Source organism: Anguilla anguilla, chromosome 13, assembly GCF_013347855.1.
Source record: "Anguilla anguilla isolate fAngAng1 chromosome 13, fAngAng1.pri, whole genome shotgun sequence".
In the NCBI taxonomy this organism is placed as follows: domain Eukaryota; kingdom Metazoa; phylum Chordata; class Actinopteri; order Anguilliformes; family Anguillidae; genus Anguilla; species Anguilla anguilla.
In genome coordinates this window covers 24,241,113-24,256,508 of record NC_049213.1, presented here as the reverse complement: position 1 = coordinate 24,256,508, position 15,396 = coordinate 24,241,113, and the positions used below count along the sequence as shown (strand labels likewise).

Genomic DNA, 15,396 nt, shown 5'->3' with positions numbered 1-15,396 from the left:
TTCTACTGGGAGGTCATGTGAGTGTTTGTGTTTATACATATACATGTATGTGTGCATACATTTGTGCAAGTGTAAGCACAAATGAATGCATGCATGTGTTGGTGTGTGTATGTATGCGTGCATATGTGTGCGTGTGTGCAGACCATTTCCTCCACAACACTCATTATTTCCCCCTCTCCTTTTGGGCCTGTGTTGTTCCGTTCATAATGTGTTTCTGGCACCAGAGTTATGGCATTTCGTAAGTGATGTGGACAGAGGCTCCATGGCTGGGAGGAGTGGCGATGATGTCGTGTCTCGCCCTAGGAGGCAGACTGCCCACAGGAAATCGACGGGCAGAAAGTGAGGGCAGCTACACACTTGGTCAAAGAAGGAGCGGGAGAGACAGGAAGATAAAAAAGCATGTGCCATTCAGCTTACAGGAATGGCGTAAGACAAAGAGGAAAAGAGGTACAGCAGATACTGTGTCACATCAGAGGAACCCGGCTGGGTCCACTGCATAAAGCCCTTGGCCCTGCGCCCGCCAGGCCCCACAGTAGGCTACATTACACGGACTGCCAGCACCGGAGTCCCCGTATACGTCTGTAACACAGAGACGTAAAGTGACCGCTAGTAGCATCCTGCCCATTAGCACATTTGAACTCCTGCTGAGGATTTCTCACTCAGGTACAGCAAAATATATGGAGGCGAACTACCATTTAATCTAGCAAACTGGCAAAACAAGTTCAAAGCTCTGGGTCAGATTTTCAGTGTTGACCATGCACTGTTCCCTGGTTCTCTCTTAGGACACTCCTGATGGTGTTCAGTGGATGAAAAGGAACATCTCACGCCTGTGGTAAACATGCCACAAAGCTGCCTCAATCCCAGAATAACGCCTGAGGACGGATGGTGATGCCCCTGCAAGTGACAGACGTGCACTCGAATCCAAAAACACAGACAGACCCATAGCAAATGATCACTATCTCTTCATTCCCTACAACCACAAAATTCATCACTGTGACAAATGTTTTATAAGAAAACAAAAAAAAACATCAAGTATAAATTAAACAATTTTAACGTTTTGAAAACAAAACATTTCAAAAACTTTCTGAAAAAAAATATTATACCTTTCTAACTAAATATTATACCTTTCCAGCAAAATATTACAACTTTCTAAAACACCAGTTCAAAATATTGAAACCCAGCACTAATGCTTTCCTTCTAGAAGGCTGTGCACGTGTGTGTGCTTGAGTGCGCACTTGTGTGTGTGTGTGTGTGTGCGAGTGCGCGCATGTGCACGTGTGTGTCTAGTAGTCCAGGGCACAGATCAGTGCCACGCCCTGTTTGATCCAGTGCCTCTGGGTACGGTCAGTGGGCAGCTCCACAGCGATGACGTAGTTGGTGGAATGACCCGTGGTAGACAGAGTTCCTGTGGAATAAACATAGTGGTAGTGAGCTACTCTCCTGCCTCTCTCATCATTTCTGTGTGTGCGTGTACGTGTGAGAAAATGTGTGTGTGTGTGTGTGTGCGTGTGACACTGCGTGTATGTGTTGCGAGAGGAGCACTTTTCTCAGCGAGCAGCTTTGCCACCACACTGGATGACAGAAACAGACTGCAGAAATGCAGCAGGCTCTTGGGTTAACTACAGCACACGCACGTCTGGCCGGTATTACAGCAGCTCTGTGGCTGTCTTTAGCAGGTGACTCACAGCACATCAGTCAAAACTTCCCTGTGCCAAAGACTCTCTCCTTTCCCCTCGGCCCTCTGCCCATGCTCCCCAAATATGTGTTAATGTAGGGGTGTACAGTGCTCAGAGGCATACGGTGTGCCGTTGATAGGGGAATGCATAAAAAGAGGTGTCTGGAGTGGTGTGTATTTGGTTTTGTACAGAACTGATTATATGGGAGCAGACAGTAAGTGCGCTTTCACAGCGTGATTTCTATGAGGGGTAGCACAGTGCAGTGTTTCCAGGGCGTTGTAAAATGGGGTAAAACGTAGTGACAGGTGTTGGGTGGGGAAGCACTGCTGACCTGCGCGGGTGAGGGTCTTGTAGATGGGGCAGACGTACACCCCGGAGAGGGGCGGCTTGCGGTTGGGCTCGGGCACCATCCAGATGACGCCCATCTCGGTGTAGAGCTCCTTGGGCCGCGACTCGGTCAGGCAGCCCGCCTGGGCGTCCCAGCGCGCGCCCTCCAGGAACAGCCCGTGGATGTAGCAGCCCATGTCCGGCCGCTCCCTCAGCTCCTTGGCCGACTCCTTCATAACCTGCACGGAGGGTACACAGCACATCAGAGCAGCGGCCTGGCACTGCCGAGCCTGTCCTCCCACACTCAGCTGCTTCAGACGGGGAGACCACGGGAAAGCCCTTTTCATCATTACTAAAACTGCAACTACTGGCCTATTTTTGTGAGATACGTTTTATACATACATCAATTGACCTCTTACCAGTGAGGTTAAAATAGGAGGCTGTTCAAAATAATCCAGTAACCACATTCCTGATAGATCCACAGTAAAGGTTTTTCAGTTATGATGAGGCTAGAGACTGATGTTTAAATAGTAGGAAGTGCTGATGTAAACTTCCTATACAGTCTAACACATGAGCAGTAATGGTGTACAGAGAGGAGCCGTGGAGACTGAGAGTTCCCTGGCCTCACCTTGAAGTCGAAGCCGATGGTGTCGATGGAGAGGACGGAGCGGCGGGCGAAGTTCTGCAGGGTGCCGGTCAGGAAGGCCTGCGGGAAGAAGAAGCCGCTGATCCAGAAGACGGCCGGGATGCCGTCCGAGATCCAGCCCTGCACAAAGCTGATCCTCTGCAGCAGGTCCATCACCCAGGAGGACAGCGGCTTCAGGGATGGGTACGCCTGGAAGGAGGGGAGAGAGAGAAGGAGGTCAGTGCGCCATGCAGTCAGTCACAACGCACCACAGAGAATATCCCTCTTCAGTGTTATAAAATAAAAAAGACACGTTAGTTAGTGGAGTTAGTGGGTCTTGTGATAAATGGGGCCCAGGACTCAAGCTGGCTTTACAGAAATGTGGCCACAAACAGGGGATGAGGGTAAGTGAAATAGTTTGGCATAAACTGAAGGGACAGAGCTAGGAAAGAGGAGGCGAGTAGCCCCCTATGTAAATGTAATGTTATGTTTTATGCAACCACTGTACACTAAACAATTGACCATTTAAATCTGAGTCAGGACCTTTTGATAAAATTACTGTGGGAAAATGAGAAGGGAATTGATGCATTAACAAGCTACTATTTATGAAATTTTAACATCCACCTACTACAAGAACCTTCTACATCTCCATTTTTTAAATAATCCTGAATCCTGACTGCTTACTGAGTCATTCTCAAGAGGCATCAGACTGTACAGAGACTGTGAAGTTTTTTATAGGGTTGACACCTAAATTGTAAATCAGTAACATTTAATAGTAATTGTAATGCTTTGATGAGTAAAAATGCACATGAATAAAGAAACCTGTGCAGTGTAAGCAGGACGGGGGGAGTGTAAACCCTTACCTTGGAGTTCCACATGTCTGGCACGGTGTTGTTGAACAGGCTGTTGGCCATCAGCTCCAGCTCTGAAGACATCACCACTAAACCCTTCAGGGCCTTTACCAGATCACTGAGGCTCTGTGATATCACAACTAGCAGTCTATTATACCTGAGGGAGGAAGGGAAGGACAGAAAGCATCACACTGAGAAAAACAACACAGCACATTAATAATCATCAATATGGATGGCAGAATTACGACTGTTCATCACCAACAGTTGTCTTTAAGAAGCGGTTGTTTTCTAATCGCAGAGACCCCATCTCTAATATCCACAGGAAATCTTCTTTAAAGTGGGGAGTGAGTGAAGGAGGAAAAGTGGGGGAGGGAGGGATGGAGAGGGAAGGCCCCGTGTACCTGATGACCTCCTGGATCAGTACTGTGTTCATGGACTCTTCGTACAGGATGGGGTACTTCGTCATCACTTCCTCAATACTAATGGGCTCAGGAACCTTATCCTTGATGCCTGTAACAATCTCCTCTACGATCTGTAGAGGGCGACAGAGAGTGCACAATGCACACTTGACACAGCACACTGACGCGGCACCTTGCTGCCTGCAGTGTCTGAGGCATCTACGTACAGGGCTGTGGGCTTTTCTGAATTTTCTGTTTATTTTAGTTCCCTCATCTCCTCTTCTACTCTTAACACCCAAACAATGAGCGACCTTTCACCTGGGTTCACTTTTTGAATTGTGTTATGGGGTATCTGTGTTTCTACACTATATGACCAAAAGTATCTGGACACCTCTTGGTCGGGTGCTGTTTTTTCAAGGTTTGGGCTAGGCCCCGTAGTTCCAGTGAAGGCAAATTGTAATGCTACAGCATAGTATGCTGTGTTGTGTTGTGTGATGGAATGACACTTATGATCTGTTGTCTTCTGTGGTATGGTGTTGTTCTGTACCATTGTAAGATAGCCTGCTGTGATAATGCAGCGTTGTGTTGAGACTGTACCTCCTCCCGGCCTTTGCCACCGCTAGCTGCTGCTTTCGGCTGCAGCTTCACCACAGCCCCCAGCAAAGCAAATGTCTCATTCTGGGCAAAGCTGATGTTTGCATTGTCGTGAAGACCGAAGATCTCAGGTGTATCGTTGATGGGCAGGCTGCGGATGTACTCCAGGTAGCCCTGCAGAACAAAAATGTACCCGCCCAATCACTGATCCCAGTGCCATATGACACCCAGCGGCATTGATTGACACCTGGGAAGAGATTTTGAGAAAGGAAAGAGCATTCCCCTTACCTTGATATCATTATCCGTGCAGATCTGACGGTACTCTCCTGAGGGGGAGTAGGCGTAGTCCTCAGTGAGGACAGCGGGGCAGTAAAAGTCTTCCAGAATGTTCAGGATGCAGCGCCGGTCCCAGTCATCTGTCACACGGCCGCCATAGTTAATCTGTCCTGCTGTGTACCTCAGGACCTGGGGGAGCACAAGGGCCAGTCAGCCATTGAAATACACGACACCTGCGGCACACAAACACACACGCACGCACACACACGCACACACACACAAACACACACGCACACACACACACACACGCACACGCACACATGCACACACACACACACACACGCACACGCATGCACGCATGCGCACACACACACGCACAAACATACACACTCACACACAAAACTGATGAGAGAGGCAGGAGAATACACACACAGACAAATATACTCATACACACAGTCAGAGTCAGTAAAATCGCTTGCGCACTTACAGTACAGAGCGACTTACAGAGAGAAGTGGAAACATCAGTGTTTCTGTGCAATATTGCCACAAAGCCACACCCATTTGTTAAAATAGTGAACTGAACAAACCAACAATAAGTACTGTAAGCAAAAGTAAATGGCACAATACAGCTTACATATCTTCAAATAGCTGTACCTATAACTTCATCCCAAAGGGAAGCCCAAAAGAAAGAGGACAGCTATAGAGGGTCAGGGCAGCCATGGTGTAGCAGCACATGGCAGTGCTGAGTTCACACACCTTGTAGGGCGTGTCCTGGTACTCATCCAGGAACATCTTGAGCTGGCTGATACAGATGCGCAGGTCCCCGTCTGTGAACTCGTAAGGGATGTTGAAGCCGAGCGGGCCGAACTTCCTGCGCTCGATGGCGTTCCCATGGAACAGGCAGAGAGAGAAGAGCAGGGACTTGAAGGGCCTGGCCTGGGAGGAGGAGAGGGGCCAACAGCAAGAGAGATGTCAGGGGAGTCCCGATGTACCCGTGTCTTGTGCTACAGCATGTTCTATTTCCCAGCATTTTCATAATCTCTCAAATCTTTTAAATTCACTACAAAATGAAAACAAAACACCTACGACAGAAAATAGTTCCAAGGCAATCATCTGTAACCTTCGGCCATCTTATATAACTCCCTGCCCCAAGTGCACATTGTAAATTGCAATCTCATAACCCTTTGAGCATTGTAGATGTATGTGGTATCAACAAATATAATAATAGTTCAAAGTCCCAGTGAATAAAACAAGGAAAAAGAATTACTGTCTTGAATGAAGATAAAATTTACAGTAACAGTAACAACAGCAAAGTCAAAACTATGGTAGGTGTGCAAAATATATCGACTGTACACGTAGACAGAAAACAACACAAAAGGGTTTTGGAGAATGTAGCTTTAAAACGATGTGTTTTAGAGTTTCATATAAAAAATACACGAGGGACCTATATCAAGCACTTCCGAATTAAACTAGATAACCTGCAGCACACAGGGAGGGAATAGCAAGAGAAGCCCAGTGTTTTTAGCCAGCAGGGGAAGGAGAACCTTAAGGCTAGACTGGACACATAAATCATAAGGACAGTCAGCCTGGAGAGAGGCTGTTCGTGGCTGGTCTATGTTGCTTAGTTTTCATTGTGCTGGAACAGCATCCATAGGTAAAGCAGAGCAGCATTGAATCAGTGTCTGCAGCAGGTAGAGGTGCAGGTGGGGTAAAAGGCAGCAGTGGAGATGGGCTAAGGGGAACAAGAGGAATAGCACCAGAGACAATCAATAGATCATTATGAACCTTTATCAGGGCAGCTGCAGGGCTGCATGATATGTTTTTTAAGCTTGACTGAAGGGGGCTTGGAGGGGGGGTGCCAACAAGCAGTAATGTAAAAAAATGACATAGCACAAACAGAATGACAGCAATGAGTAACAGTATAAAATCAGAAGTGAAAATCTTTTGAAAACAGATTGTGACAAGAGCCACTTGTCTGCGACTAAACAGAAAGAGAAAAACATGCAGGCAGAGGGAGTGAGAGGAAGAGGGAGGAAGATGAAGAGGAGGAGCAGGGGTCTGACCTTGGAGCAGGAGTTGAAGAACTCTTCAGAGAGGCTCAGGTAAGTCTTGAGCAGGTTAGCCTTGATGCCCCTTGGGGGCTCTATGGTCATCTTGGAGCCGTTTTGCAAAATGGACACAGGGAACTTGTTACTGGGCAGGCTGGTCAGCCAGAGGCGGAAGTCCCGGTGTACCTGGGAGAGAGCAGGGTACAGGTGTGAGTTGGGCTAATGCTGCCCATTCCTTACCTCAGCTCTTCTAGACTATGGTGCTGCATTTACGAAGGGAACAGAAGATCAGGCTCAAAGCTGTTTCAGCCTTTCATTCACTTGTGTGGTGGCGGATTAGCTTTGCAATAAATGTCTAGAATGTTACAGGCTGTTTGGGTGGTCTAATGGCCTTGTAAGTCATTTTTAACAAGAGCTAAATAGTGCAAAATAATCAAATGTAAGATGAGAAGTCCTCCATCGTCTTCTGGCTCTCCAATGAAACTTCAGGAGCGTGGCCTGTGTACCCATCGATGCCTCTCACCTTGTTGGGGTCGATGTTCTCAATGAGCCTCTCTAGAGAGGGCATCCAACTGGGGGCTAGGTGGCAGTTCTGGAAGAAGACCCAGTGGCCCTTGTCCATGGCTTTGTGCATCATGGCTTCTGCCCACGGGCCCTGAAACGCAGGCCAGAACATCACAGCCCGATCACAGCCTGACAGGAGCCAGCACGACTGGTCACACACTGACATCACACTAGAGTCAGCGATTTGCAGCCGTAAACCATTCATTCAATAGCCATTCCCCGGGCTCTGCTCCAGTGAGGACCGGGTGGGCTGTCAGTTTGTGAGCCATGCGCGGCGAGCCATGCTGTCGAGACATTTCTAAAAAAGGCTAGTGAATACAAATGACAACTGCCCATGTGGACCTGGTCTCAGGGCTCCAGAACTACTTGGAATTGACATCAAGCCGTTTACCCAAGCACTAATTAAACTAACAATTAGAGCGAGAGATGCACTTAATTACTGTTTCCTCATTAGTACGAATTAGCTTTCTGGTGCAAACATGGCTACGCTTGGTGACTGACCTGGCCCTGGCCCAGAGAGATGGCACTCATCTTCTTGGAAAACTTCATGACATCAGCAAACTTATAGAGGTCGGCGGCGGGGTCAGTTCCAGGAGACAGCACGAAAATGAGCGGGATGGAGGGAGACGACTCCTTAAACACCACGGAGAGGTCCGATGTCTGGGAGAGGGAGGGGGAGGGAGAGCAGGGGGTCAGAGGTTAGTGGGTTAAAAGCAGCATCCACACAACTATCTCTGACATCAACTAATTTCAAGGCTGCACTCCAAACATCAATAAGAAGTTGAAAAATAGCCTCAATATGACTGAAAATATATTTAGTCTTTAAAAATAAGCTCTTTAAAAACCTATCCAAACCAAAAGCCTTTGAATAGATTGTGGTTTCTGATCTAGGATTAATTTATAAGGGACAGGTTTAAATAAAATCCAAAGCTTTTAATCTAATATTTTAAATTCAAATATTTTAAAGTACCTTCAAAATGTAGTAACCCCCAAGAACTTTCGAGACCTTGATATTTTTTTAATCTGTGGATGGTGTAGCTGCACTGTAAGTCCTGCAGACTGTTGCAGTGGCGTTCAGTACCTGGGGCTCAATGAAGCGCTGGCCCAGCTGAGCTGCCACAAAGTCCTGCATTCCGTGTGTGAGGCGATCAGCCCGAAGACAGCGCAGAATGAGCAGCTTCTGGAAGGAGTCCAGCTGGGTGTCCCACTCTCCCGGTAAAGGCTCCCTGTACTCACACACAAACACAGAATCTACAGTCAGTTGAACCTGTGTCTCTTTGAACGTCACTGTGTGTGTATCTGTGTGTGTGTGTGTGTGTGTGTGTGTGTGCACATGCATGTGTACGCGTGCATGCCCGTGTGTTGAAACCTGTGAGGCTGGCTGCTGTCGAAGATCTCTCTGAATCGGGCCTCGTGCTGTTGGAAGTCGGCTGCCAGGCTGCTGAAGGTGGGCAGGCTGCTCAGGCCCAGGATGTCCTGCCAGGCACGGCTGGACAGCCAGTCCTCCGCAGGGTTGGGGAGTTGCTCCTGGGCCATGCCCCCCGACAGCATGTACCGCCACTCCGCCTGGGACAGGGATATGAGCACTCAACTCTACCGGACAAACCCAACACCAGAGGAACGCACTGAACACTAACGAAAAAACTCAAACCAGACGAACACACTCAACACTACCGGACACACCCAACACCTGAGGAACATGCTCAGCACTACTGGACAAACCCAACACCTGAGGAACACATTCAACACTACCAGACACACCTTCATAACCAGAGACAAACCTTCAATGCCAGAAGAACACACTTAATGCCAGGGAAATATACTCAACACTGAAGGAACAAAAACCATACAAAAAAAATTCATCACATCAGAAAACCATTTAACTCCCAGTTAGCACAATGGTGGCTAACATTTAAACATGCTTAATTTATCTGATCGGGGGCAGTGACTTGTGGAAGATTTTGTCCCAGCTGGGGTGGCCTGCTGAGATAAACAGACAGACATGACAAGCTAGGTGTGTCTAAATGAGTGTCTCTGCCTCACCATGTCAATCTTGTTCTCATTCATCATGATGCGAACGCACAGCAGGAAGGCGAACATGAGCTTGTGTTTCTCAAACAGACTGCGGCACACGTTGCTGTAGAGGCTGAAGGTGAAAAACTCATTGATGTTGACAATCCGTTTCTCCACCGTATCTGTAAGACACACACAGGCAAGCTTATACAGTCAATGATGTATAGAAGACCATACCACCCCATACTGCCAGAAGAGCATAATTAGTTTCCATGGTTGGGGACCATCCATGGTATAATACCCCTTATCGTACCATATAGCAATATGTTAGCAATATGGTTTAGTGTGAGTAAGGGAGGAGCAAGGGAGCATAATGAAAGTTATGATGTAAGCTTATGTATGAGATGTGCAGCTGATGCATGAAAAGGTATGATCCAGCACCTGCTTTTTCGGAGTTGGCGATGCCCGACATGAAGATGCCCAGGAACCACTCGAGGGAGTACTGATACATGGGATCCACGTTGGAGAGGTCTGAGACGCAGAAGAAGAGGATCTGCGTGCGCACGGCCACCGGCACGTACTCTAGCCGCGTGGCGTCTATGTCCCGCTCCGTCTCCTCCGCCACCATCACTTTGGCCTGCGACAGGTGGCAAGTCAGCGGGAATCACCCACACGCACAAAGCCCTGCCTGTCCCTGTCAGCCATCCTCAAAGGCCTAACCACATTCTGAGCAGTGACAACCCTGAGAGCATGTATACACTACACGCACAGCTGAGGGCTTTAATACAATATGCACTATATGTGTACTGCAGACAGCACTAATACTGTAGGCCCAGCATAGGCAAGGTTTACTGTAACCACAGACTCTTGCCATTCTACTTATAATTATTGTTCTTTTAAAAATCTTTCTGTGATTTCTAACAACTGCAGTGACTGCTCTGTGACTTTAGCCAATATTTTCTGTTTGTGTGTTCCCGGTGTGTAATAACATATGCACCACGCATGGAAGCTGACCTCTATCTCTCCCGCTTTGACCTTGGAGGCACCCAGGACCCTGATGAGCTCCTCGTCATCCACGGGGTTCCCCTCCACAGAGCTCAGCCTGAAGAGGATCTGGTCCTCAATCTCCTTCAGCTCCTGCTTCATCCGTGCGCTGCTCACAATCAGCTGGTTCTTCGCCTCTTCCAGGTCCGGTCGCTCTTCAGCAACCACACAGCCCAGCAGCTGATCCTCCAGCCCACTGCGGTCAGAGGCCTACTTCAGAGCTCACCCCAAAACCCTGACTGTGTCAGAGCTCACCCCAAAACCCTGACTGTCAGATCTCACCCCAAAACCCTGACTGTCAGATCTCACCCCAAAACCCTGACTGTGTCAGAGCTCACCCCAAAACCCTGACTGTCAGATCTCACCCCAAAACCCTGACTGTCAGATCTCACCCCAAAACCCTGACTGTGTCAGAGCTCACCCCAAAACCCTGACTGTCAGATCTCACCCCAAAACCCTGACTGTCAGATCTCACCCCAAAACCCTGACTGTGTCAGAGCTCACCCCAAAACCCAACCCTGACTGTCAGATCTCACCCCAAAACCCTGACTGTGCCAGAGCTCACCCCAAAAACCCTGACTGTGTGAGAGCTCACCCCAAGACCCTGACTGTGTCAGAGCTTTATTTGTCAGAGATTTATCTGCAGTGCAGACATGGTAAGGGTACCTGGGCGAAAGGGTGAAGTTGATGAGAGTGACCTTTGTGGAGATCTCAGGGGAGTAGTGAGGGTTGGGCAGTTTGGTGGTGATGTACATTTTGAAGTCGTCATGGTAAGGGATGATGGTGTCTCCAAGTTTTATCACTGTGCTGCCCTGCTGTTTAAAGGTCTAGGCAGCAGAAATACACAAGCAGCACTGCAGAGACACATCTAACATAGCAGATCTCAACACAAGTATAACACCAGATCTCAACACAAACACATGTAACACTGCAGATCTCAACATACGCATATAACACTGCAGACCTGAACATGCAAACTTGCAACACGACCAAATACCCCCGATACACACCTAAATGGTTCAGGGAGGGAGTGTTCAGTGACCACAGTAGTGTGTTCAGTACGGCGTGTGTTGAGTCAGTGTAGTTCGGAGGTCATTGTTGAATTCAGACCTCTCTGAGCAGGACGGGCTCCAGCGCTGGGTCCAGCTCCTCGCCCACGTTCTCCAGAAGGCAGGGCTTCCCGAAGCGGATGGCATTCTCCAGACTGCGCAGGAAGTCCCGGTCACTGAGCTTCATCACGTCCAGTCCGTTTTCACGCTCCTGAAGACACAGGAAGTGAGGTTCACACTGTGGCTCCAGCCCACCACAGGAACAGCAGGGACCTCTGCACCCTACCATACTCACAATATCACAAGGGCAGCTGCTAATGAAAGGACGAGTATTCCTTTAGACATTTACAGTGCTCTGCAGATACTGCAATACCCTGAAGAGTATGGGTCGGGTAAGAGGATGCTGATTGACTGAAACGCATTCTGTAGAGTAACAGTGCTAAGCTTGTGAGTCCTCACCATGTTTTTGATCCACTTGTTGGCTTGTCCCTGCGGGTCTATGAACAGTGGCCAGCGTGGTGAATACTGCGTGATCACCCCGTTTTCCACCGACAGAGAATCCTTGGGCAGCCCTGTGATCTACACACACAGACACACAGGCACACATTAATATACACATGCAAATTTACCCATACAGGTAAAAAAACACATAAGATAATAGCGATGAAGCCATGATGTTAAACAGCACAATGCCATTCCGGGAGCCACTGTCACATAAAACTTAGGAAAGGTTTACATGGGGTTCACAATTATGATACTCTGCAGTTTCTTCCAGGTACTAGGACAAAACGAACATGCATACCAGCAGGGTTCATACATGTGCAGTGGGGCCATAAAGTACACAGACACATTTTACAGCATGTTCTTTGTGCTGCTCCGAGGGCCTCTGACCTGCCAGGATCGGATCTTGACCTTGTCGCCCAGGGTACTGATCAGATCCGGGTTCGATGTGTGAGGAACACCTAGTTCTTTGAACCGCTGCAACCACTCCTTTGCCATATCCGCCCTGTACTCGCCCTATACGAAAAACACACTTTTCTTTTTAACTGAAACAGCACATGCACATCCTTAACTGAACACCCAAACTAAAAAACACATGCTTACTGAAATAAAACACAAGCTTACTCAAACAACATGCTTACATAGCTTACAGAAACAAAAGTAATCTTTACACCCATTATTACCCAAACAGTGCACACCACTGCTCAAAAAGAAATCATTCTCGCACAAACAAGCACAACTGGTTAACTAAACCACATCCTTCTATAAAGAGGACATGGTTTAGCGCATCCTGTCACATACTTAAATCACATCACCCTTATTCCACACGCACGCCAGGCTCCACCCTGCCCTCACGGTCCTCACGGTCACAGGCAGCAGAGGCGAAGGCACTCACGGTGAAAGGGCCGAGGTACGCCACGTATCCCGCCGCCAGCAGCACGTCTCCCGACACGTTATTCACCATGTAGTCCAGCTCCTCCACCGTCTCAGCCCAGCGCACCTTCTCACCCGCCAAGCCGCCAATCAACTGCACTCACACCGCATGAACACGCAGAACACAGTTATGGCATGCGTGTGCACGCACGCACATGCATAGGGCTCCCTCACTTTCCAAGTCTTTCCAAGGTCGCATTCCGTCAAATTCAAGGGCCCATAAAATCTGTACCATAAGCAATGTCATGAATGCTGATCGTCAATAAAGCAACATAAAAATGGGTTCAATATCCCTGAAAAATAATGTTGTTTCAGAAACAGCTCTTTCAACCACACCACTTTCAGCAGTGCGGATTGTGACGCTGATCAGTTTCCTATAGCAGAGGTATACTGCATGGTGTGATGTGCCATAGCAGCTATGCCACTGCATGGCAGTGTAGTATAATGGTTAAGGAACTGGCCTTGTAACTGAAAGGTTGAAGGTTTGATTCCCAGGTACTTAACCTGCATTGCTTTAGTAAATATCCATCTGTATAAACGGACCCTATGTAAAAATGCAAAGCTGTGTGGCTGAAGTAGTGTGTATTTGAAGGGCAATGTACGTTGCTATGGCAAAGGTATACTGCAGGGTGTGAGGTTGTAGTAGTGTGTAGTTGAGGAGTGTTGTACATTGCTAGAGCAGAGGTGTTTTGCACAGTGTGTTCCCAGACTGACCTTGTCAGCCCGAACCAGCCGCGCCTCACACAGTGAGCACTTGTTGTCCAGCTCATCTCTCTTGGCCAGGCAGTCACGGTACTTAGCCTCCAGGGCAGCAATGCCCTCCTCCACAGCCGCCAATTTGCCCATGGCTTCATCCAGGATTTTCTGGGTGGCTGCTAGATCTTCCTGAGCCTCCTTTAGGGCTTGCTGCTCACACAAAGGGAAGGAGGGGGCGGCAGGACAGGATGTGGCATGAAGGGCTGAGGAGGGTTGGGGGTTTTTAGGACTGGGATCAGGTAAGATAGAGACAGGGCTCTGGAGGTTTCATATGTCCTCCCTGTCTGCCTTCCTAATCTCCCATTGACAATGCTACCACATTCAGTAGAACAAACATTCCTACAACAGATAAGCATCTGAAAGGGGTTGTATAACGATCACATTGCACCGTACATGAGAAAGTGAGAAGCAGATCTGGTGCTGCTTCTGTTACCAGGCTACAGGAGCATGACAGACAGGCTGAAATAGAGAGACTGCAGCAGAGCACGCAGGGCCTCACCCGTTTAGGCTCCACCCCCTTGGCGACAAAGTGGTAGATGTGCATGGCCCGCACCCACTGGCAGATGGATTTGCAGGCCTTGGACACCTTGGCAATGGACTCAGGCTGAAACTCCTCATTGTCAATGTATGGCTGGACCAACTTGATCACTGAGTCTGGGATGTTTTCCTAAGGTCAAAAGAAGAGAATAATCGAGGTTGGTCACCCACAAGAGAGTAGTTCTGGAAACAACACTACACTCACTCATTGAATCTTATGGAAAGTACATTTTAATTTGTGGACATTTCACTGAAATTTTTATTAATGTGAGAAGTGAACACAACCATAACCATGGCTCTGATGGAAAGTGGGCAGGGCTTGTGTGGACCTCCCTCATTGGTCAGGACGCTGCCTCCTCCCTTACCTTGTCAAATTTGAATAGGCCCTCCAGGAACTTGCCCGGGTCCTGCAGCAGACCCTTGCCAGGTTCCCAGTAGTCATCCACCTTGGTGCCAGGCTTCTCCCCAGGCACCTTCTTGGGCTTAATGCCTTTAATGATGCACAGAGCTTCAATAACCAGCTTCACACCCTGGGGGGGCCTCTGCATCGCCCGCACCTGCCAGACATCAGGCCCATTACTGCCTATTACACCCGTCTAGCAGAAGCACGTATCCACAGCAACGTGCAAAACAAATTACATACAAACAATCTACAGATCTACAAGAACAGTAGCAACGACAGGAAAGGACAGTTAACCATCTCAGTGCCAGTAACTAGACATAAACAGAGAGCAATTCTAGCTGACACACTGAAAATTACATCGGTTTTTCACATACCAATTGCTTACATTCCACTTCAGTCCAGTGCAACTTGCATTATGGTTCTGTCCTGTTTTTAATTTAGAGTGAATGGTGTCACAGAGACTGGAGTAATGTCGGTGTGTCAGGGGACACGTGCGTGGGTTAGGGCTGGGTCTGGGCTGGGATACCTCAGTCACGTCGTTCTTATTGAGGGACTTGAGGCTGTCGAGGGCGGCATCCAGCGCAGGCAGCGCTTCGTCCAGGTCCTTCTGTGCGTCTGTAGCGATGGCGTGGGCCTTATGAGCCTTTTCAGAGGCTTTCGCCTCCTCAGCCTGAACCTCCACACGAGTCACTTCTGCTACTGCCGTGTCTTCCTGCACACACAGACACGCGCAGAGGAATATACACACACACACACACACACACACACAGCAAAACACACACACAAACACACAGAAAAACA

The 15,396-nt window shown here is 48.4% G+C and overlaps 1 protein-coding gene across 3 annotated transcripts in view; it reads right to left on the bottom strand.

The window, feature by feature from the left end:
* Positions 1 to 947: 947 nt before the first annotated feature.
* The window catches only part of dnah1 (dynein, axonemal, heavy chain 1), a 40,998-nt gene continuing 26,549 nt past the window's right edge, over positions 948 to 15,396 (bottom strand). For 2 of the 3 annotated variants that reach the window (XM_035389306.1, XM_035389305.1), the window contains exons 55-79: positions 15,122 to 15,307; positions 14,558 to 14,749; positions 14,155 to 14,322; positions 13,614 to 13,805; positions 12,862 to 12,993; positions 12,357 to 12,482; positions 11,925 to 12,044; positions 11,527 to 11,676; positions 11,083 to 11,243; positions 10,387 to 10,612; positions 9,814 to 10,009; positions 9,403 to 9,554; positions 8,729 to 8,925; positions 8,441 to 8,585; positions 7,861 to 8,019; positions 7,319 to 7,450; positions 6,811 to 6,981; positions 5,504 to 5,683; positions 4,760 to 4,936; positions 4,475 to 4,645; positions 3,881 to 4,011; positions 3,492 to 3,636; positions 2,632 to 2,838; positions 2,008 to 2,242; positions 948 to 1,405 (exon numbers count right to left, since the gene is read on the bottom strand). In XM_035389306.1, the coding sequence (XP_035245197.1) occupies positions 1,284 to 1,405; positions 2,008 to 2,242; positions 2,632 to 2,838; positions 3,492 to 3,636; positions 3,881 to 4,011; positions 4,475 to 4,645; positions 4,760 to 4,936; positions 5,504 to 5,683; positions 6,811 to 6,981; positions 7,319 to 7,450; positions 7,861 to 8,019; positions 8,441 to 8,585; positions 8,729 to 8,925; positions 9,403 to 9,554; positions 9,814 to 10,009; positions 10,387 to 10,612; positions 11,083 to 11,243; positions 11,527 to 11,676; positions 11,925 to 12,044; positions 12,357 to 12,482; positions 12,862 to 12,993; positions 13,614 to 13,805; positions 14,155 to 14,322; positions 14,558 to 14,749; positions 15,122 to 15,307 (4,173 nt within the window). In that variant the 3' untranslated portion in view covers positions 948 to 1,283. The remainder of the gene's footprint in view (positions 1,406 to 2,007; positions 2,243 to 2,631; positions 2,839 to 3,491; positions 3,637 to 3,880; positions 4,012 to 4,474; positions 4,646 to 4,759; positions 4,937 to 5,503; positions 5,684 to 6,810; positions 6,982 to 7,318; positions 7,451 to 7,860; positions 8,020 to 8,440; positions 8,586 to 8,728; positions 8,926 to 9,402; positions 9,555 to 9,813; positions 10,010 to 10,386; positions 10,613 to 11,082; positions 11,244 to 11,526; positions 11,677 to 11,924; positions 12,045 to 12,356; positions 12,483 to 12,861; positions 12,994 to 13,613; positions 13,806 to 14,154; positions 14,323 to 14,557; positions 14,750 to 15,121; positions 15,308 to 15,396) is intronic. The other variant, XM_035389307.1, reaches the window with a different exon arrangement.